We start from the raw sequence: 27,772 nt of genomic DNA on the forward strand, positions 1-27,772 counted from the left end.
ATTTAGCAAGGCACCTGACACAAAACTTTATTGGATGTATTTTCAAAATGAGACATTTTATTTTTGGCTCTGATAGTCCTGGTCATTTGTGCATTAGAAGTTCTCACAGGCAATATTTTTCATCTGTAATATATTTCCTCCAGCTTTTGATCTTCCTTATAATAGGAAGGATATGACTAATAATGGGGACAAAAATAAACAATTTAGTGTTTCTCTTGGGAAAGTGAGATTAAGTGGTAAAAGGAAGGGACTTTCCTAATCTACCTTATACATACCAGTACTTTGAATTATTTTCTATAATTTTCATTAATTTCCTACTACTTAATGAGGAATGAAATCACATTCTGCAAAAAAAAGAAAAAGAGATTGATTTCTGGTATGCCAGAGCATGATAATAAAGCTCCAAATGCTATTTCCCTAGCACCAGCAGCTAGCTTTCTGAGTGAAGAATTCCTGAGGTTTTTTAAATTTTTTCCACTTCATAAAAACAGAGAGGGAGGAAGAAAGCATGAAAAGCCCTGCATTGTATCTCTATAAGTGCCATCAAGAATTCCAGTTATGAGATTTTTCTGAATAGTAATAATAATTTATTGTTTATCACTATTCACTATGCCAAGGACTTTCTCACATTATCCCATTTAATCCTAAATGACAACTTTATTGTATAGGTGATACTAGCTCTATTTTACCACTGAAGCAAAGAGGCTTAATGCACTAAATGGGAAAACAAGCTTTTGAACCCTGACCACAAATGGCTCATACCCACTTTCCACAGTAGTTTCTAACATTTTTGATTAATTAATTCAAGGCTCTCTCCACCTTCCTTATCAATAGGTTATATGGCATGAAACATTTTCAGTTTCTTCTTTAATAACTTAGCAGAAATTTTCTGCTGCAAAACTCCTGGAATTTCAAGCACATTACAAAAGATGAAAGCCAGTTGAGCACTACATTTATGAAAAGTTGCTGGATCTTACTTTAATTAGTAAATTGCATCAGATAAATGCAAATCTAAACCAAAATAAAACATTATCTACACACCTACCAGACTGGCAATACCAAAAAGTCCGACAATACCAAGTTTTACCAAGGATAAACAGCAATAAGAATGCTCATACAATCTGATAGGAAAAAAAAATAGTTAAATAATCCTTTAAAAACAGTTGGGTATGATCACATTATTTGAGAAAGTTAAAGATTTTTTTAATCCTGCAATTCTAATTTGAATAATGTATCCTAAAGAAACTTATGCACATGTTTAGGATAATCTATGTACAAAAATGAATATAACTTCTTTTTGCGCTTGCAAAAAACTGGGAGCAACTCAAAAATAGTAGAAATAGGCAAATAATTGCGTATTTCTATATACTATATAGTGATGAAAATGAATGAATACAGCCATATACAACCACATGGATGTATACTATATAGTGATGAAAATGAATACTATATACTATACTATGTAGTGATGAAAATACTATATAGTGATGAAAATGAATGAATACAGCCATATACAACCACATGGATGAGCCTTAAAAATACAACATTCAGTTAAAGAAACTAGACACATACTATAATTCTACTTATATAAAGTTCTAAATTGAGAAAACTAAGCTTATTGTTCAAAAATGCATACTGAGGTGTTAACTCAAAAGAAAAAGCAGGGACATAATTACCATAAAAGTCAGGATAATGATTACCTCCAGCAGGGATGATGGAGTTTAAGTTTGAGAAGGGTACACCAAGGGTTTCTGAAGTCGTAGCAATGACCTGGGTTATGGATTTCACTTATAAAAACATATTATATTTTGCATTTATGTATTATGCACTTTCTTGTATGTATATTTTCTTTTAAAAATTTTAAAAATATAATTTTACATCACTGTTAACTGAACTCACCATACACAAATAAAATCTCATCGAAGAATAGGTAGTTTTACAATATTTCTGATATTTTCCATTTTGCTCTATTTCCTTAGAAAAAAAATTATGCTGGTCATAATCCTCTAAATTGATTTCATAACACAGTGGGTTATAACTTGCATCTATTATCATCATCAGGGATTTGTTAACTGAGTTGGTTAGAACAATGTCCTATTAGACCTGTGAAAGCTTACAGCTAAGGCTCAAACCTACTATCACACAGTTTTCTAATCAAAAGTGGATTAGACAAGAGATAGTATCATTGTTACAGAAACAGTCCCTACTGAATAGGATAAAGCAATAGATTCATTTTCAGAAAGGAAAGATCAACCTATATACCTACATGCAGACATACTACAATTATTCTTGCCTATGAAGAAATGTATTATACCAAACCCTTACACTTAGCAATTACTACTGGCCGTCACTGTTCTAAGCATATTTATATGTTAATATAGTTAATCTTCACAACCACACTATGAGGTTTAAGTTTGATTATTTTCATTTAATAGATGAGAAAACTGAGGCAGAGAAAGTAAATCTTAAAAGTTTTGACATAGAATAATGTGATGCTGACATCGCTTTTGTAAGAAGAGGAAATCTTTAATTTGCATGCTGTGTTTGGAACTTTGCTTAGAAAGGAAAGTGCATTCATAATCTGGGCATTTGTTGGATGAAATTGTCTATAATCATTCAGACTTCTATATGAGTTATTTCATTTTCCCAGGTAATGAATAGTCTTGCAGAACTCTTCAATAAGCATGTGAGATTTGAAGGTTCATAAAATCTGTTTAATATTTGGTTTATTTTCATTCCAGGGATTTAAACATGCTTAGATAATTAAAAACTCACCGATGTATTTTTTGTGAAACAAGTACTAGATATAATGGTTACAATTCTTCGTATTTTTTAGGTAGAATTACAACCCAAGTATGAAGACAACCTGTACATGTATCTTTATTTCGTCATCTTTATTATTTTTGGTTCGTTCTTTACCTTGAATCTTTTCATTGGTGTCATCATAGATAACTTCAACCAACAGAAAAAGAAGATAAGTATATTAAAACTTCATCTTTGCTCTGAAATATGAACTAAATATTTCATACTGTTTCATTCAGCCTCCAAAATGCAATCACCAAAAAAAGAATATAAAATTCAGAAATTATTTTCAGACATTTGATAATCGATAAGCTTTTAAGCAATTAATAATTCAGATAGCATATTTTTGATATTTTTAGTCTAGAAATATGACTAATATTGCATAATTTATGTATTGAATAAAGGCATCTCTATAAATACAGATATTAGCAACAATAGAATGAAATGTGGGAGCCAATTTTCACATGATTACTAAGGTGGATTTTATAGCCAGCAAAGAACACAATTTTAACAAGTGTTGCTTTCATTTCTTTACTTTGGAGGTCAAGACATTTTTATGACAGAAGAACAGAAGAAATACTACAATGCAATGAAAAAACTGGGTTCAAAGAAACCACAAAAACCGATACCTCGACCTGCTGTAAGAATAGCATATTTTCATTGCCTGTTAAAACTATATTACCTAACACTTTCACAGCCAGAATTTCCAAAAACTAGTTATTTTTGTGGATTTGTAACACAAAGTTTTTTACCTTAACAATGGGACTAGCTAGCCTAAATAGCTTGAAAAATGTACTTTACATATATAATATGTATAAATTATATAATGCATAACATATTTTATATGTAAACATATGAAATACATAGAAATAAAATTTGCTATACTTAAGTGCCAGTGGTATCGTACAAGCTGATGTCGTTAAGACGCTTCTAATAACATCAAAAATAAAATATATACATACATACATACATAATGTGAAAATATTAAATGTTCTCAGAGTACAGAGGAGACAGATTGGAATAATTGGTATGTCACAGATTGACCTCAGTTTTTGTCCAACTCTGCAGATTGAATGGAATCATTAATGAAACAGGCCACAGGTTTTGCTTTTTTCTGGTTAAACAAAAAAAAAGGCAAACCTCATATTTTCCCCTACTATCCCACCCTTAAATGAGATGATATCATTCTTTTTAGGGCTTTTTATTGGATCTTTCAGGTGTATATTTGCCAGTGATACTGTTCTTTCAGTTTGGCTGCTGCAGAGAGTTGCTGCCAGGAGAATCGCTAAGTTTTTCTGTCACTCCTGAAGGACTAGCTCATATATTAAGTCTCAGAAAATCTTCCCCAACGTATACATGGTATAAAACACTTCAGTGTTTCTCAGAAATCTTGACTCTATAAATCTATTGGTGACAATATAAAACAGACCATAATTAAGTGTTCAGTTGGTAAGCCGGCCAATAACTCAAAGAAAATGGATAGCTATATTGGGTCAAACACAAAGGGTGTACAATTTGAGCCTAGTCTTTAGGAAATAATACAATTTGAATGAATAGAGAGAGAAGCAGAGAACATTTACTATATGAGAAAATGTATACTTCATAGCCATATAGACAAATATATCAGTGCAGAATAGTGATGCATTTGAATTAGCGAGTAGTAGACACTGGTTTTCCGAGTTAAATGAGTCAAGGTTACCATACGAGTCTGAAGAAATTTGTTCTAATTAAGCAATACAAATGCAATATAGTTAACAGAACAGCCTAGTAATGTGAAAAGAAAGATTTTAGAGAGTTTAACCTAGAGACTGGTGTGGAACAATGTTAGAGGCAAAATAACCCTGGGCCATAGACAAGAAGATAAATCCTTACATACAAGAAGATAGTCCATAATCTGTGTCACACCAGCAGGACTGGAACTACTCCAGGAGTGAAGTTAGCCGATAAGAAGACTCAATTGGGATGAAACACAGGAAAAGAGGGAGAATGCAATGAAAAAACTGGGTTCAAAGAAACCACAAAAACCCATACCCTTGACCTGCTGTAAGAATAGTATATTTTCATTGCCTGTTATGAAACACAGGAAAAGAGGGAGGATATGTAGATAACAGAGAATCTAAAATATAAACTAGTTGATATTTTGTGAAACTGTTGGTTCCACTATCATATACTGAAGTCATATGAAGGCACTGGGAAAAATAGTGTTAGAGCCTATGAAATGTCCAGACTGAGATAAGGATTTTAGCGTTGTCAGAACAAAATTCAGTTGAGCTCTGAAACACAGATTCATTTTTGAAAAATAATTAGAATAGAGAAAAAAACAAAATTCTCAGAATGAGGACTTGCATACTTCCTCAAGATATAGGAAGAAATAAATCAATGAAGAAATGAGCTTGAGTTTGTTTCCATCAAATGACATGGATTTACCTGTAGTGGTAGGGGTTTGTGGAAAAAGTTCAACACATTCAGCTAGAATATTATCAGTGACAATTTGGCAATTTAGGGAGTAACTAGTAAAATCCATTTATTCCTTCATTGACAATATGTACTATGTAGTATGCTAAGCATTTGAACTTAAATATCGAACAGTATGGAGTCTAGTTAATGCAACGGATAGTAATCAAATAGTCATGCCAAAAAATGGACGTATCCCAGAAAAAAAGGGATACTTTCAGCTGTCAGAGCTGATTAGGGGGAAGGGGCTGATTAATCAGGGAAGTTAGGGAAGGCTTTATTAAAAAAATATACTAGCTGAGGATGGAAAAATAATAGAAAGCATCAATAGCCAGAGAGGGATGAGAAGACCCCTGTAGAAGGGGAATGAATATGTGAAGGTCCTTATGTAGGAGGGCTGCTGAGACTGGAATGCAGAAAGTCAAGGTTCATTTGGGACACATTGAGAATAAAGAGGTTAGGATAAGCCCAAACTTTTCTGGGCCTTGGAGGCCATGTTAAGGAGTTGTTTTCATCCTAAGAGCAGTAAGAAACCATGAAAGTGGACCCAGTCAGTCTGGGCTTTGTGGTGATCACTCAATCAGTTTCACAGGGGTCGTGTGAATACATTGTAGACTTGTTTTGGAGCTATTTCAGAGATGGTAGGTAGCCTGAACCGTAGCGATGTGGAGACTAATAAAAGTGGATGGATTTGTGAGCTATCACCAGAGTGAAATTTAAAAGTTTGTCTATTAATTGAATATTGGAACTAAAGAAGGAACCAACAAGAATGACTGGTGTCTTTCTGCTTTGCACAACTGGATAAATACTGATGTCATGCAGGAAATGAGGAAGGGACAGAAGTGGTGAGAAAATTGGAGATGCTAGTTTGCAGAATCTGGCAACCAAGTCAGAGTGAGAGAGTGAGAGGAAGGAGGAAGGGAGAGAAATGGTGAATATTTAGAAGTGGCAAGATAAAGGTTTCTTAAGATTCAGAGATTTAAAGGAAAGCAAAAGGAATTTTAGAGAGGAAAAGATCGAAGAGAGAGGGAATAATTATGGCATAAAAATGCACAAGATGTGGAACAAGAACATAGTGGTCTAGGGTAGCTTTAGAAAGAAAAAGGGGCTGAGTCCTCTAATGAATTTGGAGTAATATATGAAAAGAACATGGAAATTAAAATAATATGAAATGCAAAAGGAAATAGAGGAGTTTATTTAAACTGTTTAAATTTAATGTTCTAAAAAAAGTAAAAATAAAGGGCAAGAGAATGGAAATTTATGAGAAGTTTGGAATTATCTTTGGAGCAAATGAAGGACAAAGGATTGCTAGTTGTTAAATCTGAAAGGCCAAGATGAAGTTAGAGAACATAAATTTTTGGTGACTAAGATCTTCAGAATTTTACATCTTGTTCCAGCATATTTGACACCCTAGGATTTAAATGGGAGAACAGAACACAGAGACTCGAGATTGGAGTTGTACATTGAGATGTCTGTCCCATTGGACAACTCTATGAACAGGGAATCTAAGGAGTTTTTTATTAGTCATGGTGATATCAAAATTAAGACCAAATTTCTGCTTTTAAGATATTTTGAATTTACTGTACTCTAGGAGCCATATCTGAGAGAAAAATGGTACTGCTCCTGCTTTTGAGGGGCCTCAAAACAAGTGGAAGGGAAAGAAAACTAAAACTGAATAAGAGCAAACCATTTGCAATACAATGCCATACATTTTATGATCCATGAAAGAACTCAGTTTTCTGAGAGCACTAAGTGCTTTAAACTCAAAACTGAGGTAGAATTCACGAAACAGAGAAGGGGTGGGGGACGTCTGTTTTAGACAGAATAGTAGACAGATAAACTACGTAAAATGATACAGTAGAACCTGCATAAGCTTCTAAGAGTGGTAGGCAGAAAATATCAGAGGGTGGAAGTAAGGGGAACATGCCAGACTTGGAAAGTTAAACTACAGTAAATTAATAATTAATAAGGAAGGGTTTGAACTAAAAGTAGACACATTTATTGGTTTGAAAGAGGCCCTGAGAGGATGGATCCAGCTAGAGTAATAGAAATCTAGTTCAGCAGGCCAAATATGCATTCAGAGAAAAGAGCAAAACAAAATAGAACAAGTAGTGCTTGATGTCCAAAAATCACCATTGGAAGTAATAGAAGCCTCCCTATAGAAAGAGGGCAGAATACTAGGATGTAGAATAAAGGCCACTAGAAGTGTCAGGATCTGGGAAAGCAAGCCATTAGGTGTATATGTAGCAGAGTATTAGTCATTCTAGTTGAGAAGGTAGAGAAAGGCAGCCCAACAGAGGTAAGTCAAGACCAGATCCCTAGATTACCTGAGAAACAAAGCAGAAACGTGCAAAATGGAACAATACAGAAACCAATGATCAGAACTGGTTTACAAGTTGGGGACTTAATTTCATAAGCAAGACATAAGGCAGTTAGTACTTGGAAATAAGGTCCAAATAGACTAGGGCAAAGGCTGAATATTTCCATTGTGACTTTTTAAAAGACAATTTTATTCTTACAGAAGAGTTACTCATAATGAATACTCTAATGAATTTATACACAGTGTCCTCTTATTTTAACATCTTATGCAACCATAGATCAGTTCTCACAACTAAGAAATTAATCTTGGTATAATACCATTAAATAAAATACAGAACTGAGTCAGAGTTCACCAATTTTTCCACTGAAGCCTTTTCTCTAGAATGATGATTTTTAAAATATCTTAGCTGAACTTTAAAATGAAATTTAAGATGCTGTAGTTTTAGTGAGAGAATATAAAGTCAGAAATCAGACGGAAAATTTAAAAAGAAAGAGGAAAACTTGGAGAAGTATTTATTTATTAGTTACTTAAAGTAAAATTAATACCCTTCCAACACATGGGATAAAAAATTTTATTACATGACAAATATTTACTGTCCGTCATAACATGATGGCGTTCTGTGCACTGAGAACACAATAGGTGAGTTTGTAAAACCTGGTATCATTGTTAGTATAAATAAAACAAATACATTTGAATAGAGTTGAATATACAATATACAAAATTTTCTTCCAAGTATAAAGCAAAAATAAAATACACTACTTTGTTTAATAGAATAGAACATTGTAGTAATGTTCCATTGCATTTGATCCTCACATAAGTGCTATGAGGTAGCATTAAGAGATAAGATTTGAGGCCGGGCGTGGTGGCTCATGCCTGTAATTCCAGCACTTTGGGAGGTCGAGGTAGGCAGATCATGAGGTCAGGAGTTTGAGACCGGCCTGACCAATACGGTGAAATCCCATCTCTACTAAAATTACAAAAAGTAGTTGGGCGTGGTGGCGTGTACCTGTAATCCCAGCTACTCAGAAGGCTGAGGCAGGAGTATCGCTTGAACCCGGGAGGCAGAGGTTGCACTGAGCCGAGATCGTGCCACTGCACTCCAACCTGTGCAACAGAGCGAGACTCCATCTCAAAAAAAAAAAAAAAAAAAAAAAAAAAGAGAGAGAGAGAGAGAAGATTTGAGATCTGACCTGGAGCTTCCCTATTTACACTACTTACCTGCTTTGTGACCTAAGGCAAGTTACCTCAGCTCTCCAATCACTGGTTTTGCAAGGAATTTTTTTTTGTAAAATGTTGTGAGGATTAAAGGTGTGTTTTTATAAAAGCTACATTTTTTGTTGCTTTCTTAAAATCAGAAGAATTGAATTCGATTTTTTTTAAAGTTTCTAATGGAACTTTTACATATTATTTGTTCCAGAACAAATTTCAAGGAATGGTCTTTGATTTTGTAACCAAACAAGTCTTTGATATCAGCATCATGATCCTCATCTGCCTTAACATGGTCACCATGATGGTGGAAACCGATGACCAGAGTCAAGAAATGACAAACATTCTGTACTGGATTAATCTGGTGTTTATTGTTCTGTTCACTGGAGAATGTGTGCTGAAACTGATCTCTCTTCGTTACTACTATTTCACTATTGGATGGAATATTTTTGATTTTGTGGTGGTCATTCTCTCCATTGTAGGTAAGAAGAGGTGCTTTTATTCAATTAAGGAATATGGTGGTAAAAATGTGTGTTTTAAAACTTTAGAGGTGTTTTTCACTAATCTTTCTCATTCATCCCAAACTCCCAAATAAAAATCTATAATCCATTGTTTTAGTTTTAGTTTGCCATTTCTCTAATTGCATGCTGTGCTTGAAATGATGAGTGGAATACAAGGAATTTATATTTTCAGCTTTCATTTATTCTCATTTAATATTTTCATCTATTCTCATCTCAGAAGACAATAACTGCAAGTTTGGTAGAATACTCTTGTACCTGGTCATACTCCTGTGGTATTGACAGTTACTGCTTTGAATAAACAATCAATCCACACACATATATATATAAATCATTTGAAGTAGTCACATAATTGATAAATATGACCTCTTAAATAATTGGAATACTGTATATATGCAGAATAGTATATATAATTGCATATATATATATAACTGCATATATACACTATCATATTTATAACTGCATATATATATAACATATATATGCAGTTATAAATATGATAGTGTATATATGCAGTTATATATATAATTATATATATATAATTACACATATAAGTTTCATGTTATCTTTGGGTGCAGACAGTTTTCTGTGGTTTGCAATATTTCTTTTTGGAAGCAGATATTTTGTTTGAAAATCCAAAACAGATTTGTTATCATCAATGATACATTAATGTTAGGACACATACATACATTAAGTGCTAGGAATGCAAAAGGTTTATTGGAAAAAATATATATATACAGTGTTTATGTATAAGATATTAAATGAGGTACTGTAAGTAAACATAAGAAGATTTAAGAGAAGGTTCTGTCTACTTGGGGAAAGAGAACATTCACATGGAGGGAAAAATTATATAGCACTCTTTAAACTACTTTCTTTGTTCGAATAAAACATTGTAACAATGTTCCATTGCATTTGATTCTCACATAAGTGCTGTGAGGTAGCATTAAGAGGTAAGATTTGAGATCTGACCTGGAGCTTCCCTGTTTACACTACTTACCTGCTCAGTGACCTAAGAGAAGTTACCTCAGCTCTCCAATCCCTGGTTTTGCAAGGAATTTTTCTGTAAAATGTTGTTGTGAGGATTAAATCAGATTATGTATATATATGCACTTAGCACTGTGCCTAGCATGAAGAAAAGACTCAGTAAATGTTCAGTTTGACCACAAGAAGAAGTTGATATTATCACCATTTACTCATGCATGAAAGCAAGTGCCAGGATTCAGTCCCAAGTATGTCTGTCTCCAAAGCCTATGTTTTCTTCTGTACATCATGCTGCCTATTCCCAAATAAAACAGGATCACAACCGTCTCAGGAAGTAAAGAACTCTCATATTCCTGACCCAAAATCATATGCCTTTAGTTCTTATGCAAATACTAGAACTAGTATTTTGGATATATAAATTAATTTCTGTACTTGGCCACTGTATGCTTCATGATGTCTTTAGACCTTCCAGGGTTGAGTCATTTTTTTTGATAGATGCTTTCCTTGAGCTAGGAAAAATGAAGCTTACTGTCTTCAAATATAAAGATGTAAATGTTATAACACCAAACATACCAGTTTCATTTTGCTGAGCAAATATTGCAGATTATTTGCATATATACATGTACCTAACTGTCCTGTTCACATTTTGTAAAACTAATGTAATTATGTAAACTTTCATTTGCTGCCATTAAGTGTAACACTATTTTTGTTATTTGTTGATTTTCTACAGGAATGTTTCTGGCTGAACTGATAGAAAAGTATTTTGTGTCCCCTACCCTGTTCCGAGTGATCCGTCTTGCCAGGATTGGCCGAATCCTACGTCTGATCAAAGGAGCAAAGGGGATCCGCACGCTGCTCTTTGCTTTGATGATGTCCCTTCCTGCGTTGTTTAACATTGGCCTCCTGCTCTTCCTAGTCATGTTCATCTATGCCATCTTTGGGATGTCCAACTTTGCCTATGTTAAGAGGGAAGTTGGGATCGATGACATGTTCAACTTTGAGACCTTTGGCAACAGCATGATCTGCCTGTTCCAAATTACAACCTCTGCTGGCTGGGATGGATTGCTAGCACCTATTCTTAATAGTGGACCTCCAGACTGTGACCCTGAAAAAGATCACCCTGGAAGCTCAGTTAAGGGAGACTGTGGGAACCCATCTGTTGGGATTTTCTTTTTTGTCAGTTATATCATCATATCCTTCCTGGTTGTGGTGAACATGTACATCGCGGTCATCCTGGAGAACTTCAGTGTTGCTACTGAAGAAAGTGCAGAGCCCCTGAGTGAGGATGACTTTGAGATGTTCTATGAGGTTTGGGAGAAGTTTGATCCCGATGCGACCCAGTTTATAGAGTTTGCCAAACTCTCTGATTTTGCAGATGCCCTGGATCCTCCTCTTCTCATAGCAAAACCCAACAAAGTCCAGCTCATTGCCATGGATCTGCCCATGGTCAGCGGTGACCGGATCCACTGTCTTGACATCTTATTTGCTTTTACAAAGCGTGTTTTGGGTGAGAGTGGAGAGATGGATGCCCTTCGAATACAGATGGAAGAGCGATTCATGGCATCAAACCCCTCCAAAGTCTCCTATGAGCCCATTACGACCACGTTGAAACGCAAACAAGAGGAGGTGTCTGCTATTATTATCCAGAGGGCTTACAGACGCTACCTCTTGAAGCAAAAAGTTAAAAAGGTATCAAGTATATACAAGAAAGACAAAGGCAAAGAATGTGATGGAACACCCATCAAAGAAGATACTCTCATTGATAAACTGAATGAGAATTCAACTCCAGAGAAAACCGATATGACGCCTTCCACCACATCTCCACCCTCATATGATAGTGTGACCAAACCAGAAAAAGAAAAATTTGAAAAAGACAAATCAGAAAAGGAAGACAAAGGGAAAGATATCAGGGAAAGTAAAAAGTAAAAAGAAACCAAGAATTTTCCATTTTGTGATCAATTGTTTACAGCCCGTGATGGTGATGTGTTTGTGTCAACAGGACTCCCACAGGAGGTCTATGCCAAACTGACTGTTTTTACAAATGTATACTTAAGGTCAGTGCCTATAACAAGACAGAGACCTCTGGTCAGCAAACTGGAACTCAGTAAACTGGAGAAATAGTATCGATAGGAGGTTTCTATTTTCACAACCAGCTGACACTGCTGAAGAGCAGAGGTGTAATGGCTACTCAGACGATAGGAACCAATTTAAAGGGGGGAGGGAAGTTAAATTTTTATGTAAATTCAACATGTGACACTTGATAATAGTAATTGTCACCACTGTTTATGTTTTAACTGCCACACCTGCCATATTTTTACAAAACGTGTGCTGTGAATTTATCACTTTTCTTTTTAATTCACAGGTTGTTTACTATTATATGTGACTATTTTTGTAAATGGGTTTGTGTTTGGGGAGAGGGATTAAAGGGAGGGAATTCTACATTTCTCTATTGTATTGTATAACTGGATATATTTTAAATGGAGGCATGCTGCAATTCTCATTCACACATGAAAAAAATCGCATCACAAAAGGAAAGAGTTTACTTCTTGTTTCAGGATGTTTTTAGATTTTTGAGGTGCTTAAATAGCTATTCGTATTTTTAAGGTGTCTCATCCAGAAAAAATTTAATGTGCCTGTAAATGTTCCATAGAATCACAAGCATTAAAGAGTTGTTTTATTTTTACATAACCCATTAAATGTACATGTATATATGTATATATGTATATATGCGTGTATATACATATATATGTATACACACCTGCACACACAGAGATATACACATACCATTACATTGTCATTCACAGTCCCAGCAGCATGACTATCACATTTTTGATAAGTGTCCTTTGGCATAAAATAAAAATATCCTATCAGTCCTTTCTAAGAAGTCTGAATTGACCAAAAAACATCCCCACCACCACTTTATAAAGTTGATTCTGCTTTATCCTGCAGTATTGTTTAGCCATCTTCTGCTCTTGGTAAGGTTGACATAGTAATGTCAATTTAAAAAATAAAAGTCTGCTTTGTAAATAGTAATTTTACCCAGTGGTGCATGTTTGAGCAAACAAAAATGATGATTTAAGCACACTACTTATTGCATCAAATATGTACCACAGTAAGTATAGTTTGCAAGCTTTCAACAGGTAATATGATGTAATTGGTTCCATTATAGTTTGAAGCTGTCACTGCTGCATGTTTATCTTGCCTATGCTGCTGTATCTTATTCCTTCCACTGTTCAGAAGTCTAATATGGGAAGCCATATGTCAGTGGTAAAGTGAAGCAAATTGTTCTACCAAGACCTCATTCTTCATGTCATTAAGCAATAGGTTGCAGCAAACAAGGAAGAGCTTCTTGCTTTTTATTCTTCCAACCTTAATTGAACACTCAATGATGAAAAGCCTGACTGTACAAACATGTTGCAAGCTGCTTAAATCTGTTTAAAATATATGGTTAGAGTTTTCTAAGAAAATATAAATACTGTAAAAAGTTCATTTTATTTTATTTTTCAGCCTTTTGTACATAAAATGAGAAATTAAAAGTATCTTCAGGTGGATGTCACAGTCACTATTGTTAGTTTCTGTTCCTAGCACTTTTAAATTGAAGCACTTCACAAAATAAGAAGCAAGGACTAGGATGCAGTGTAGGTTTCTGCTTTTTTATTAGTACTGTAAACTTGCACACATTTCAATGTGAAACAAATCTCAAACTGAGTTCAATGTTTATTTGCTTTCAATAGTAATGCCTTATAATTGAAAGAGGCTTAAAGAAAAAAATCAGCTGATATTCTTGGCATTGCTTGAATCCAATGTTTCCACCTAGTCTTTTTATTCAGTAATCATCAGTCTTTTCCAATGTTTGTTTACACAGATAGATCTTATTGACCTATATGGCACTAGAACTGTATCAGATATAATATGGGATCCCAGCTTTGTTTCCTCTCCCACAAAACCAGGTAGTGAAGTTATATTACCAGTTACAGCAAAATACTTTGTGTTTCACAAGCAACAATAAATGTAGATTCTTTATACTAAAGCTATTGACTTGTAGTGTGTTGGTGAAATGCATGCAGGAAAATGCTGTTACCATAAAGAACGGTAAACCACATTACAATCAAGCCAAAAGAATAAAGGTTTCGCTTTTGTTTTTGTATTTAATTGTTGTCTTTGTTTCTATCTTTGAAATGCCATTTAAAGGTAGATTTCTATCATGTAAAAATAATCTATCTGAAAAACAAATGTAAAGAACACACATTAATTATGATAATTCATCTTTCAATTTTTTCATGGAATGAAAGTTAATTAAGAAGAGCGTATTGGACAACTACTTTAATATTGGCCAAAAACCTAGATATGGCATCAGGTAGAGTAGTGGAAAGTTATAAAAATTAATAAAAAATTGACTAACATTTTAAGTTGTGCATCTTTTCTCCTTCCTGTCCACCTATTGTTCTTTTTTTCACTTTTCCATTTCAATTTCTTCCTTATGTATTCTTTTTTTTTTTTCAATTCTTTTTTTTATTATTATTATTATTATTATACTTTAGGTTTTATGGTACATGTGCGCAATGTGCTTGATCTACTTTTCTTTATATCCTTCTATCCTTTCCTTGCGCTCTCAGTATTTTTCATTTAGGATATTCTCCTTGTTTCTTTTCTATTCACCAAATGTCTTGTTTATTACAGCCTATAGATCACTTAGATTTAGATCCCTAAAATTTGCTGTCACTCTGTAAAGTACACATAGTATCTGCATATTTATTTTTACAATTTTCTTTACAAAAATTCTAAGAAAGCTTAGACTGCAACTTTTCATAATATATAAACAAAATTCCCAAATGGCACAGATTTGACTTTCTCATTTAATTATGAACAGTTTGGGAAATGTTTCTCGATTCTGAATGCATATTAGAACTACCCGAGAAGCAAAAAAACAAACAAACAAACAAACAAAAAGCCAGTGCATGGGCCAAGACCAAGACCAGACCAATTGAACTCGTATCTCTGGGTGAGACTTAAGCATTTAATTTTTTGAAGGCTCATCATTGATACTGATTCATACTAAGGACTGAGAACTAGCAAATTTGGGTCTCCTTTGCCCAATAGGAAAAACATATTCTCCAGAAAGTGCAAACTATCCTTCGTTAAGTAACTTATCATGTACAGAATAAAGTTCCTAAGAGGATGGCTTTCGGAGTATCTATCTTACAGATTGAGGGATTGACATTGATCTAATCATAATAGAGGTTCTTCTTTAGGGCTCTAAAGTTGGTATAAAGGGAATTCTATTAGAATAGTTTAGGGAGACTGTGTTCAGGTAACACATGCACACACACACACCCCATATGGCACCTTAACTATCCCTAGTGTATACTGGGTAGAGTGAATGTGGGATGGTCTAGGAAACAGTATAAACTTATAAAATAGTTCCCTCCAGTGAATGCTACATGTCCTGTTGAATGAGAACCTTTAATCTGGACCAATAGAAGGCAGCTCATGGTGGCCAGTCAGAAAGCTATTCAATTTGTCATTACCAACTCACAAATCTAGACAGGAAAGATTCTCATTCTCATCTTCTCCATTCTTGGGGCATCTCACACAATTCCTTGTTTTCCTGAGCTCTGTAAAATACAGACCTATTTACAAACAGAAGGGAGGAGACAAGAAAGGTAAGGGGAAGTAAAGAAAGGAGAAAGGAGGAGAGGAAACGATAGGGGAAAGTAGGAGAAAGGAGGGGAGTGTAAGAAATGAGATGTTTCATGAATTATAATTCTGAAAAAAGTCTGGTGTGGATACCTCCAGCAATGGTGAGGGAAGGAGGAAGAAATGTTGCTTAGTTGTCAATATGTTAGATCTAAAATATAAATATGTTTCTTCTCTTATTTATTTTTATTTGTATTTATTTATTTATTTATTTATTTTTTTGAGATAAGGTCTTGCTCTGTCACCCAGGCTGGAGAGCAGTGGTGTGATCACGGCTCACTGCATCCTTAACCTTCTGGACTCAAGTGATCTTCCCACCTCAGCCTCCCGAGTATCTGGGACTACAGGCATGTGCCCCCACACCCAGCTCATTTTTTCTTTTTTGTATTTTTTGTAGAGACAAGATTTCCCCATGTTGCCTGGGTTGGTCTCAAATTTCTGGACTCAAGCAATCATCCTGCCTCAGCTTTCCAAAGTGCTAGAATTACAGGCATGAGCCATTGCACCTGCCCCTCTCATTTTTTTAAAGAAAAGATACCTGTGAAAAAAGTGAAGATGACATTATGCAAGAAAATGTTACAATGATTCCATGGATTCAGGAATAATTTTTTTTCTTTTACCTGAACTAAATACATATTTGAGTGTCTACTATATATCAGCTTTGCAATAGCAGCTAAGAGATCAAAGAGGAATATAACTATCCAAAGAAAGGCTATAACCAGAGGTGAAGAACCTGGAAAGCCACGCTAGAGTTTGGAATTGATTCTATGGCAAAAAGGAGTGATTACTCCTGAGAAGTAGAAGGAACAGTGAAATATGATACATCTGTAGCTGCTGAATCTGGTAGCAATAAGGCTACGCTGCCCATTTTTTCTAGTATTTTACAGCAATCTCATATTCCCAATTATTTAAGTGGGTTCTTATCTCTTGGTATAGTATATAGATTTATTAAGTAAAAGAATATAACTAGATTTTTAAGTCATCCAATGTGACACTTCCTGCTAATAGCCTATTTTAATCAAGTTACATTTTTTATATTTACAGATACATCTAAATTTATTCCTACCACTTTATTTCACACTTTCTACTTTTTGAGGTTTTTCCTATTTTTCTCCTCTTCCTTCTTGTCCTCTTTTGCTTTGTGTTTTCTGTTTTTCTCTCCCCCGTCTCTGATGGAAAGTTACACATCATCTCCCTCCATTCATCCCTACCTCCCTCCTTTCCTTCCTTTATTCTTTTTTCTTTCTCTTTTATAAGTGATTACTCTTAAATTTTAACATGCATACTTAATTAAGGTGAACTTTAATCAATATTTGTATCCTGATCTGGAAAAATGAATTTTCCTAGACTGACTACATATCATTGCTCTCCTCTAATACGTTATTTTTGTCTAGTATCTTAACTCTACCTTAATTTGAGATAAAACAAATTAAACAGTATTATTACATGAATTTGTAGGCAGTGCTTATTTAGACTTACATACTAATTATTAGTAATTTTTTCCCTCAAATTTGTTTCTTCAGCCAACTTTTTCATTTTTTGTTCTATTTCTTTCTTGAAATGTATCCTTTAGGAATTCTGTCAGATCTGCTAGCAGCAAAATGATCCCGTTTTTCTTTTTCTGAAAAATGGCTTAATTTTGGCCACATTTTTAATTATAATTATTTTATGTTTATATCTACTTATATTAATATAATATATAATTATATGTAATATAAATATTTATATATAAATAATAAATATATTAAATAAATATATATTATATGTACGTAATATATATTTATATTAAATAAATATATATTATGTACGTATATAATATGTGTTTATATAAAAATAATATAAGTAAAAATTATATATAAATATTAATGTAAATTATATTTATATTAAAATATGTATATAAATATTTAATTATACTAATTTTGTTTTTTATTTCTATGAGCCTATGAAATTATTTTTATTAATCTGACTCAGAATTTATGCTAATATAAGTTGAGGATTCACATGTTAATATCTTTAATTCAGAGAATTCCAAGGAAATTATCAGCTTTTAACACTACAAATAGGTTCTCATTCCATATTTTTTTATTCTCTTTATCTGGAACTCCTTAAGAATATATGTTAAATGTCTAAATCATTTCTCCACATCCCTTATCATTTCTTTTTTATTTTTTAGTTGTCTCTCTGGATAATTTGTCAGGTTTTGGTATGAAAATAATACTGGCTTCATAAAACAAGTTGGGAGGTATTTATTCTTGAAAGAGAGTAAGAGAGATTATTTCTCCCTTAAATATTGATAGAATTCACCAGCAAAGCCATCAGAAACCTGAGTCTTTTCTGTGGGAAAGTTTTTAATTAAAGATATCAATTTCTTAAACAGGTATGTAGGACGACTAAGTTTTTTTTTTATATTTGACAAATTGCATTTTTCTGAGAATTCATTTATCTAAGTTATTGTTATTTGAGTTTACTGTATAAATTGTTCACATTATTCCCTTATTGTGCTTTTAATATCTGTGACATCTCTAATCATTTTTCCTTTAATTTCTGATTCTGAAAATTTGTAATGATCTGTTTTCCTTGATTAGCCCATATAGGAGTCCTTCAATTTTATGAATATATTTTTAAAATTCAACTTTTGGTTTGTTGATTTTCTCTATAGTTCTTCTGCTTTCTATTTTAATTATTTCTGCTCTTTCCATCCCTGCTACTATAATTTTCATTTGCTTTCCTCCCTGCACTGGCTGAACATTAGTTGTAACATTGAGGAGGTGAGGTGATAGTGGTAAGCTTTGTTTTGTTTCTAATATGAGTAAGGAAGGTTTTAATAATTAACTATTAAAAATGCCAGTTGGTATAGATTTTTTTAAAATAGCTATCCATTATCATCTTAAAGAGACTCTTTCAGTTCTTAATTTTCTAAGTTTCTAAACGTCATTAATAAATGCAAAATTTTATTAAGTTTTTCTGCATCTTATTTACAAAATCATATATTATTTTTCTTTTGTATTTTGATATTGTGGTACACAGTGACTGATTTTAGGATATTAATCCTAACTATGCTCCTAGAATTTAATCAAATTTGGTCATTTGAATTATCAATTTCATATATTGCTTCAATTTTCTAATATTTTGTTTTATATTCCTACATCTATATTTGTGAAAGAGTTTGGCTTGTAATCTTTTTACTTTAATGTGCTTGTTAGGTTTTGAAATCAAGATTATGCTCACCTCTTAAAACAAGTAGGCAAAGGACTTTTCTTGTTCTTGTTCTCTGGTAGAGAATAAGTAAGACTGGTGTTAATATTTTTCTTAATTCTTTGGATAATTAATTAGTAAAATCTCAGCATGAATTGTTTTTATGTACAGGTTTTTAATTATGTATTTATTTTCTCTGATAGAGGACCATTCAGATTTGCTGTTTCTTCTTGTTTCACTTTCTGTAATTTGATAAAATTTCAAGTTTATTCACGTAAAATTGTTTATGATGATATTGTTTTTTAAAACTCTGTAGGATCTTTAGTGGTGACCCATTTTGATTCCTGTTATTGGTATTTTGTGATTTCTCTTTTTTACTTATTTAGTCTTTTAAGGAACCAACTTTTGCCTTTTAAAATATTCTGTACTGTATGTTCTTTCCTATTTCTTTTTATTTGCTTTTATATTTATAATTTTCTTTCTTTTATTTCTTCAGTTTTAATTTACTATTGTTTTCTAAATTCTGAAAATCTCTATTTAATCATTGATTTCAACCTTTGTTCTTTTTTTAATAAATGCACTGAAGACTATAAATTTCCCTCTAAGCATGGCTGTGATAGCATCCCATAAATTTTGGTATATTTTATTTTGTTAACATTCAGTTTAAAATATTTTCTCATTTCTATTTTGGTTTTTAAAAATCTTACTAGAAACTTAGAAGAGAACTGCTTAATTTCCAAATACTTGAAAAAGTTTCTAGATCTATTTATTTAGATTTCTAATTTAATTTCCTACCTTCAGATAATATAGATAATATACTTTGTATAATCTTAATTATTTAACTTTTGGGGGAAAATGCTTTGTAGCTCAGCATCTATCAAATGTGTCATATATTTCATGTGTAGTTGAAAATAAAGTACATTTCAGTTGTTAAGTACAAAATTCTATACATTTTATTCATGAATTTGAAAGAAATCTTCATTTCTTTTGGCTGTTTTTATTATCCTTTAGCAGAAGGGTGTGTAAAAATTTTCCAATATGATTATACATTTATTTATTTTAGTTCTGTTAACTTTTGCTATATATTTTAATTTTTAGTTATTTGATATTTATTAGGTGCCTAAAATTTAAAATTGCTACATTTTTTTCCCAGTAGATTGACCCCACTGTCATTATGGACTAGTCCTGTTAACTAGTAAGATTGCCCTAAGTTCATTTTGTCTGATTATTATTATACCTACAGTGGCTTTGGCTGGATTGGTGGTTGCATGGTACATACCCTTTCATTGTTTTACCTTAAATGTTTCTGTAACCTCCTATTCAATATTGAATATTCATGATTACATTTTATATCCAGTCTAACAATATTTCTCACACACACACACATACACACACATCTCACATTTGGATTTAAATTTTATGACTTCTTTTGGATTATTTGTATAATTCAGTTTTATACATTTTGTTACTATATTGTTTATAGTTACCCAAACAATTGCCACATTAACTTTTTAAATTCCAAAATGAATTAGTATTTTGCTACTTTATGGACATTGCTAGGACATGAGAACACTTTTATTCTATTTCCCCCATTTCATCTTTTGTACTATTATTATATATTTTCATTTTACATGTAGTCTAACTCTGGAAGACATTATTACTTTTATGAAGTCAACACTTACTTAGTGTATTAGTATGTTTTCACACTGCTATAAAGATACTACCCGAGACTGGGTAATTATAAAGGAAAGAAGTTTTTGTTGTTTGTTTGTTTTTGCAGACAGAGTCTTGCCCTTTGCCCAGGCTGGAGTGCAGTGGTCCAGTCTCGGCTCACTGCAACCTCCGCCTCCCAGGCTCAAGTGTTTCTACTGCTTCAGCCTCCCAAGCAGCTGGGACTACAGACTCTTACCACCACACCCGGCTAATTTTTGTATTTTTAGTAAAGGTGGGATTTCACCATGTTGCCCAGGCTGGCCTCGAACTCCTGATCTCAAGTGATCCACCCACCTCAGCCTCCCAAAGTGCTGGGATTACAGGTGTGAGCCACCATGCCCAGCCAGAAAGAAGTTTAATTGACTCACCATTCCCAGTGGGTAGGGAGGGCTCAGGAAACTTATAATCATGGTAGAAGGCAAAAGGGAAGCAAGGCACACCTTATATGGCGGCAGCAGAGGGAGAGAGTGTGAGGAAGTGCCACACTTCAAAACCATCAGCTCTCGTGAGAACTCACTCACTTACACTAGGACAGCATGGGGGAATCATCCCCATGATCCAGTCCAGTCACCTCCCACCAGGTCCCTCCCTTGAACATAGGGTTTACAATTCAAGATGAAATTTGCGGTGGGATACAGAGCCAAACCATATCACTTAGTTTTCCCAAAATATTTAGTTTTTTATTCTTTCCTATATTTTCTACTAATCTATGGATTATTTCCCTTCTGCCTGAAAAAAATTCTTTTTAATATTTCCTTTACTATGGGTCTGCTCTTACTGACTCTCTCAAGTTGAATTTGTCCCCTAATTTTTTAATTTTCACTTTTGAAAGATATTTTCACCAGATATGAGTACCAAGATACTTTTTTCTATTTTAGCATTTTGAGGTGACAGTCATTGTCTTCCGTAAAAAGAATTTCAAGAAACCACTGAAACCATAATTTTCATGAAAATGAACTCATGACCACGTCAAAGATTTCATTTAACTCATTAATTAATGAGAAAATCCATAAGAACTAAACAACAGGATTAAAGGGGGATTTGACTTATAGAGATCCGTGAACTCTGCTTGACAACATTTATTTGCTTTGCCATGAACAGGAATCATTTCCTGGCTACAGGTAAAATTATCAGAAACAGAGGCTCTGTGGTCTCTTGATGGAAATTCCTTCTCTAAATGTTGCTTCCAGATGTCTCTTGTCTATCGGTCTTTTGGGCAGTTTCATACACTGCTTCCTACCCCTCCACATGCCAAAACTCCAAAGAAATTCTGAATCCTCTTTTGTGCTAGGTGCAGACCATGTGGCATTGTAGCCATGCCCTTAGCCTCCTGTACCTGCATGATGGCACCAAGGCTCTCCAGAGCTATGCTAAATGTGGATCATTCCTGAGTATCTTGCAATTTTCATGGTCTATGTTCTGTAAAGGGCAGAACATGCTCTCTGCTTGTGAGTCCCTTAAATGTTTCTATCTTTGAATGTCTACCACCAACACCAGTTCTAGTTTTAATCATGAGGGAGGAAAATCAGATCACTCATATATAATCCTTTACTCTTAATTTTTTTCTCTTACTTTCCAGTGTCTAGCAACAGTTATTTTCCTTCCCTTTGAGGCAGGAATTTTCTTTACATAATATACTATTCTTTGTATTCTGGGATCCATACTTTGTTCAATTCTTTGAACTCTGGGTCTTAATATGCAAAAATCTGACATTACTATGGATTTATAAATATCAAATTAGAAGGTGAGTGATGTTTTTATATTGTTGATATAATTTTTATCTGAATTCCTATTCTTTGAAAGAAAAGGCTTCATGGTCTTCATGATGGACAGGATTCAAGAAAAGGAGAGAAATTTACCAGAAAAGTAAAATGCAATAGCAGACAACTCAAACACTACCTTAATATACATAAATACATGCACATATATTTTTAATTTGATAAATCTTATAGCTTACTATTGGAGCCAATCTTCAGGATGTTAAGAAGGATTATCACCTCATTCCCATTTCTAGAAAGGCTTTCTATAAAGAATTGACATAGAAAGAACCATAGTTGTGTTTACTAACTATTGTCATTTTTTTCCATACTAACCAGCACCTTTTGACAAACCTGCCAATATTTTAGAAAACCATATTTTGATGTATCTGATTGGCATTTTTTGGCAGTTCCTCAAAAAGTTTAACACAGAATTATCCTATGACCCAGGAATTCTACTCCTAGGTATACACCCAAGAAAAATGGAAACATATGTCTAATATAATCCTGTACACAAATGTTTATAACAACATTACTCATAATAGAAAAAAAGATGGGAATAACCAAGTGCCCATCAATGGATGAATAAACAATTGTGGTATATGCATATAATGACTTATTATTCAATCATAAAAGAAATGAAGTACTGATACATGCTACAATTTGGATGAATCTCAAAAACATTATGAGAGGTGTAAAAAGCCACACACAAGAAATCACATATTATGTGATTACTCTTATATACCCAGAATGGGCAAATCAGTAGAGATAGAAAGTAGGTTAGGCTGGGCGCGGTGGCTCACACCTGTAATCCTAGCCCTTTTGGAAGGCCAAGTGGGGAGGGTTGCCTGAGCTCAAGAGTTCCAGACAAGTCTGGGCAACATGGCAAAACTCCATCTCTACAAAAATTAGCCAGTTATAGTGGTGGGGGCCTGTGGTTCCAGCTACTTGGGAGGCTGTGGCGGGAGGATTCCTTGAGCCCAGGAGGTTGAGGCTTCAATGAGCCTTGTTCCTGCCACTACACTCCAGCCTGGGCAACAGACCAAGACCCTGTCTCAAAAAATAAATAAATAAAATAAAAATAGATTAAAGGTTACTGGGGATGGAAGGACAGCAGAATAGGAAGTGCTTACTTAATGGTTATGGGATGTTTTTATGGAGTAACAAAAATGTGAAACTACAGAAAGCTTGTACTTGCACATGTGGCTACAATAAATACTAATGAATTGTACACTTTAAAATGGTTATGTTATTTGAATTTCACACAAAGGTAGTTATGTGGGAAAAGTAAGTTAACATTACTGCAACCCTATCCACTAGAGGGCGATGCTTCCATTAAGAAACATGACTCGTAAATTTTTTGGGCTGGTGGAAGGGCAGTTAGCCTTGCAAATACATTTTCTGCTTATTTTGCAACTATTTTAGGTGTAAAACAATTAAAGCAAATATCCACTTTGGAAACATTGGTGGAAAAATAATGTTTACATTTGAATGTGTCTCTTCAAGAAAAAACAGTTTGTGAAGCATTTGTATTGAGAAAAGATTTCTTTCCTTGGGCATAGATCTCATAGTGCAAAAATTAAACAAACATGAGCAAATTAGGAAACTAAAGACATGGTTAATGGAAAACATCTCAGCGACTAACATAAAACTGAATGAGTAAAGTGCTGAAGTATTCATATCAATAGAGAGTTTCAAGTAACTTTATCACTGTAAGTACTTGAGAGTCTTGAAAGCGTTTATCCACATTTTCATGAGCTCGGCAAAATTTGGTTGTCTAACTCAGCACGTGTCTTAAATTCTGTCTCTAATTCAGAAAATAATTCAGCACTTAGTAAAGCTACATTTCTTGAAGCTGCATCAGGAATAAAATAATTAGCTCATCATATACAAGAGATCCTATGGCCAAGGGTTTTAAGAGAGTAACACAGGAAGTGTTGTTCACGCTCATGTGTGGAACACTTATTTTCAGCTCCAAATTCACACAATAAGTTATTCTTCCTACAAAGAGAATGTCTTTCTGCCACTGTTCACAACAAAATTGCAAATGTAACAGAAAAATTAGCCAAGGAAAACAGAGTCCCTAAAGTAAATCTGATCCAAAACAATCTGATTAAATCCATATAATTATAGCATTGTAAAGTCATTCTTGGGTTATTTATAAAGTCAGCAGTCAGCGTTTTCCAAGGCATACTAATAAGAAGCAAATCCTTGCTCAGGAGCCAGCTGATAAAGACTATAAAGCTTATCCTCGGAGCAAAACCAGAATGATGTCACTACTAAGTCCTCCATAAAATAAAAAGCAGGCGTTTTAGTGCAGGTAGTTTGGGGCAAGAATCAATATGTGGCTTGGGAAGAGAGTCCAAAAATCCAGAAACATAAGCTTAATCCTAGGCTTTTCTTTAGAAAGGTTTGGATGTATACCAGAACCTACTTTGTAGTCAATATAATAAATCATATACGGTATACATTTTCCTAAGATGCCTCAGTTTATTCATTTTAAAAACAAACAAATGGATATCCTTTTGTCATCTTTATGAAATAATCTTCAGATATTGTTATTTATTATAGCATATTGGTTTTCAATTGTTAAATAACCACACATGTAGAGGCCCAAACAACACATCCAGTATTTATTATCCTACAGTTTCTTTGGGTCAAGAATCTGGGTACAGCTTACCTGGGTCCTCTTCTCAGTCTCACAAGGCTGCAATCACAATGTCAGCCAGGACTTGAAGCTCACCTGAAGCTCAGAGTTCTCTTCCAAGTTTAAGCAGATGATGGTAAAATTCAGTTCCTATCAGCTGTAGAACCCATGGCAGTTAACTTATTCAAGACCCAGGAGAGTTTCACTGCATCAAGTCTTTGAGCTCAGGGAAGACCTAAACCCTCTTTTAAAAGGCTTATTTGATTTGGTCAGGCTACCCATTGTAATCTCCTTTAGACTGACTCAAAATCAAACTGTTTCAGCACCTTAATTACATTTGCAAAATACCTTCACTTTTGTCATATTCTATCAGCTGGAAGCAAGTCGCACATTCCGCCCTCATTCAAGTGGAGGGGAGTATAAGAGGGTGGTGGTCTAAGGTGAGTCGGCCACATGTAAAGATAGCTGGATTAGATGAACCCTGACTATCCTAATCAAAATTCTAATGGCTACACAGGACAAGCCAGGAAGAAAGCATCTTCTGCAACCCTCCCCTCATTATAGAGCAACAAGGCTTCTTTCTGTCCAGTGGCTACAAATATCACCCAAGCAACGAGTATTACCAGTCATCACACTTTATGCCTTCACACTAGCATACTCATTCATGTGTACTACAAATAAACTTATCTTTCCCCATCAGACAATGCCCTAAGCATTGAAAGTTAAAATGGTTTTTATCCGTTTATGTATTCATTATTTGTGCCAGTACAGGGAACGTTTGGGTTAGAAGCATGCAACCTGATTTTAAAAATTGAAATTAAATTTCTACCAATACCTTAGTAGGAAAATCAAGTCGAAGTTATCTAGTCATGATTTTGGCATGTGTCTTTTATTCAGGATATGAGGAATTGTTGGAGCTTTTTTCTTTTTTGCAGTTTATCCTATTAAATACACACACACGTGCACACACACACAGCACAGTAAGTTCATTCCTACATCACTTAACTTTGCACATAACTGTTTTCTCAAGAAGGCACTGAAGTGAGCTGGCAACCACATATTAGTTACTGCAGTAGTGAAGAAAAGTGGCTACTCCATACAAGCCCAACCACGAAAAATCAGAACTTTGAAGAAAAAAAATCAAAAAGGCAAAATATAAAATTGAATTAAATTTAAGCCACAAAGCAATAAGGAAAATAAACAAGTAAAAGAATGTTCTTAAAAGCAACTTTAAGCTTAAAGGGCCTTATGTGAGGCAGTAAAGATATTGCAGATATGGACATTGGAGAGAGCGGGCAAAAGTAACATTGCTGGAGATTGGTTTTAAATCCTGCCTGCATGGTATTGCATAATTTGTTAGTCCTGGGAGTGATGCACAACATTTGGAATAATCATTTGAAATGAATTTAACTCTTACTTGAGGATCATTTGTAATAATGATTTAATGTGTTACCAGAAATGATAAAATGACCAAGTCAATCAATCTGTAAGTGTTTGCTTAAGGCCAGTTACATGTTGGGTGTAATGCTAGATTACAAAATATGGAGAAAGGGGCCCTTTCTCAATATTGAATGCTAGACTTTCTGCCAGAGACAAAAATTTGGTATGAACTAGTAATGAAGGTGTCAGAATATTGAAGAAGTCTTATCATCAAACACAAATCAATGAACATTTAAGTGTCCCATGGCACAATGACTTGTCAAAAATGCTTTGTTGTATATTAAAACTTGAGTTTTTGTCTTTACACAAGTAAGAGAGCATCTGGGAATCTAAACAGGTCACCTTGGGGATGGTCACTAACCAGAGAAACATCATTGCTTCTTGGCTCCTTTGGAAGCCTTCAATGTCAGTTACTCAAGAAGGATCAGCCATTTGTGTCAAAATAGGGAGGGTACCAATGTATTGTTCCACCATGCCCATGCGTAGAATAGTACCAAACATATAGCATGTATTCATTAAATATTGCTGCAAAGTTGAGGGAGTGAAAATCTGTTTATGAACTTTCTGAAGTGTTTGGGACAACTTGGACTTTGTAGCAGTTTGTGCAGCCCTCAGCCCTCATGCCTTTCCCATTAGAACTTTTCTCTACCCCAAATCCCATAGCAAGGGCAGTCAGCAGACATCCTTCCACTATGGGACTGCACCCTACGGCTCACAGTTGATTGCAGCAGGGATGAAGACTGGACCGTCAATCAGATTCTCTTCCTTAACTGTTTGAACTAAAGACACAGAGACTGGGAATTGCAAGTTTAACTATGTAATAGCGGAGTTGAAAAAGCCTCTGTTCTTCCTGAGTCCTGGTTCTTCAACGTTTCTTTGGATTCTGTGAAGTATCTCTTCTACAAATCCTTTTTTTCACTCTTTTTTTTTTTTTTTTTTTTTTTGCTTGGGTTTCTTTGAAAATTTTATTAGTTTTCACCAAAGATGCCTCAAATAAGACCACTGACATGCTTTTGGAAAGTGCTGGAGACTGAAGAAAGAA

The 27,772-nt window shown here is 34.1% G+C and overlaps 1 protein-coding gene across 2 annotated transcripts in view; it reads left to right on the forward strand.

The window, feature by feature from the left end:
- SCN2A (sodium voltage-gated channel alpha subunit 2) overlaps positions 1-14,433 on the forward strand; it is a 158,782-nt gene extending 144,349 nt beyond the window's left edge. For both annotated transcript variants that reach the window (XM_063647599.1, XM_054478412.2), the window contains 4 exons: positions 2,837-2,974; positions 3,338-3,442; positions 8,994-9,264; positions 11,012-14,433. In XM_063647599.1, coding sequence (XP_063503669.1) covers positions 2,837-2,974; positions 3,338-3,442; positions 8,994-9,264; positions 11,012-12,207 — 1,710 coding nt within the window. In that variant the 3' untranslated portion in view covers positions 12,208-14,433. The remainder of the gene's footprint in view (positions 1-2,836; positions 2,975-3,337; positions 3,443-8,993; positions 9,265-11,011) is intronic.
- Positions 14,434-27,772: the final 13,339 nt, after the last annotated feature.

Source organism: Pongo pygmaeus, chromosome 11 (genome assembly GCF_028885625.2).
Source record: "Pongo pygmaeus isolate AG05252 chromosome 11, NHGRI_mPonPyg2-v2.0_pri, whole genome shotgun sequence".
Taxonomy (NCBI): Eukaryota; Metazoa; Chordata; class Mammalia; order Primates; family Hominidae; genus Pongo; species Pongo pygmaeus.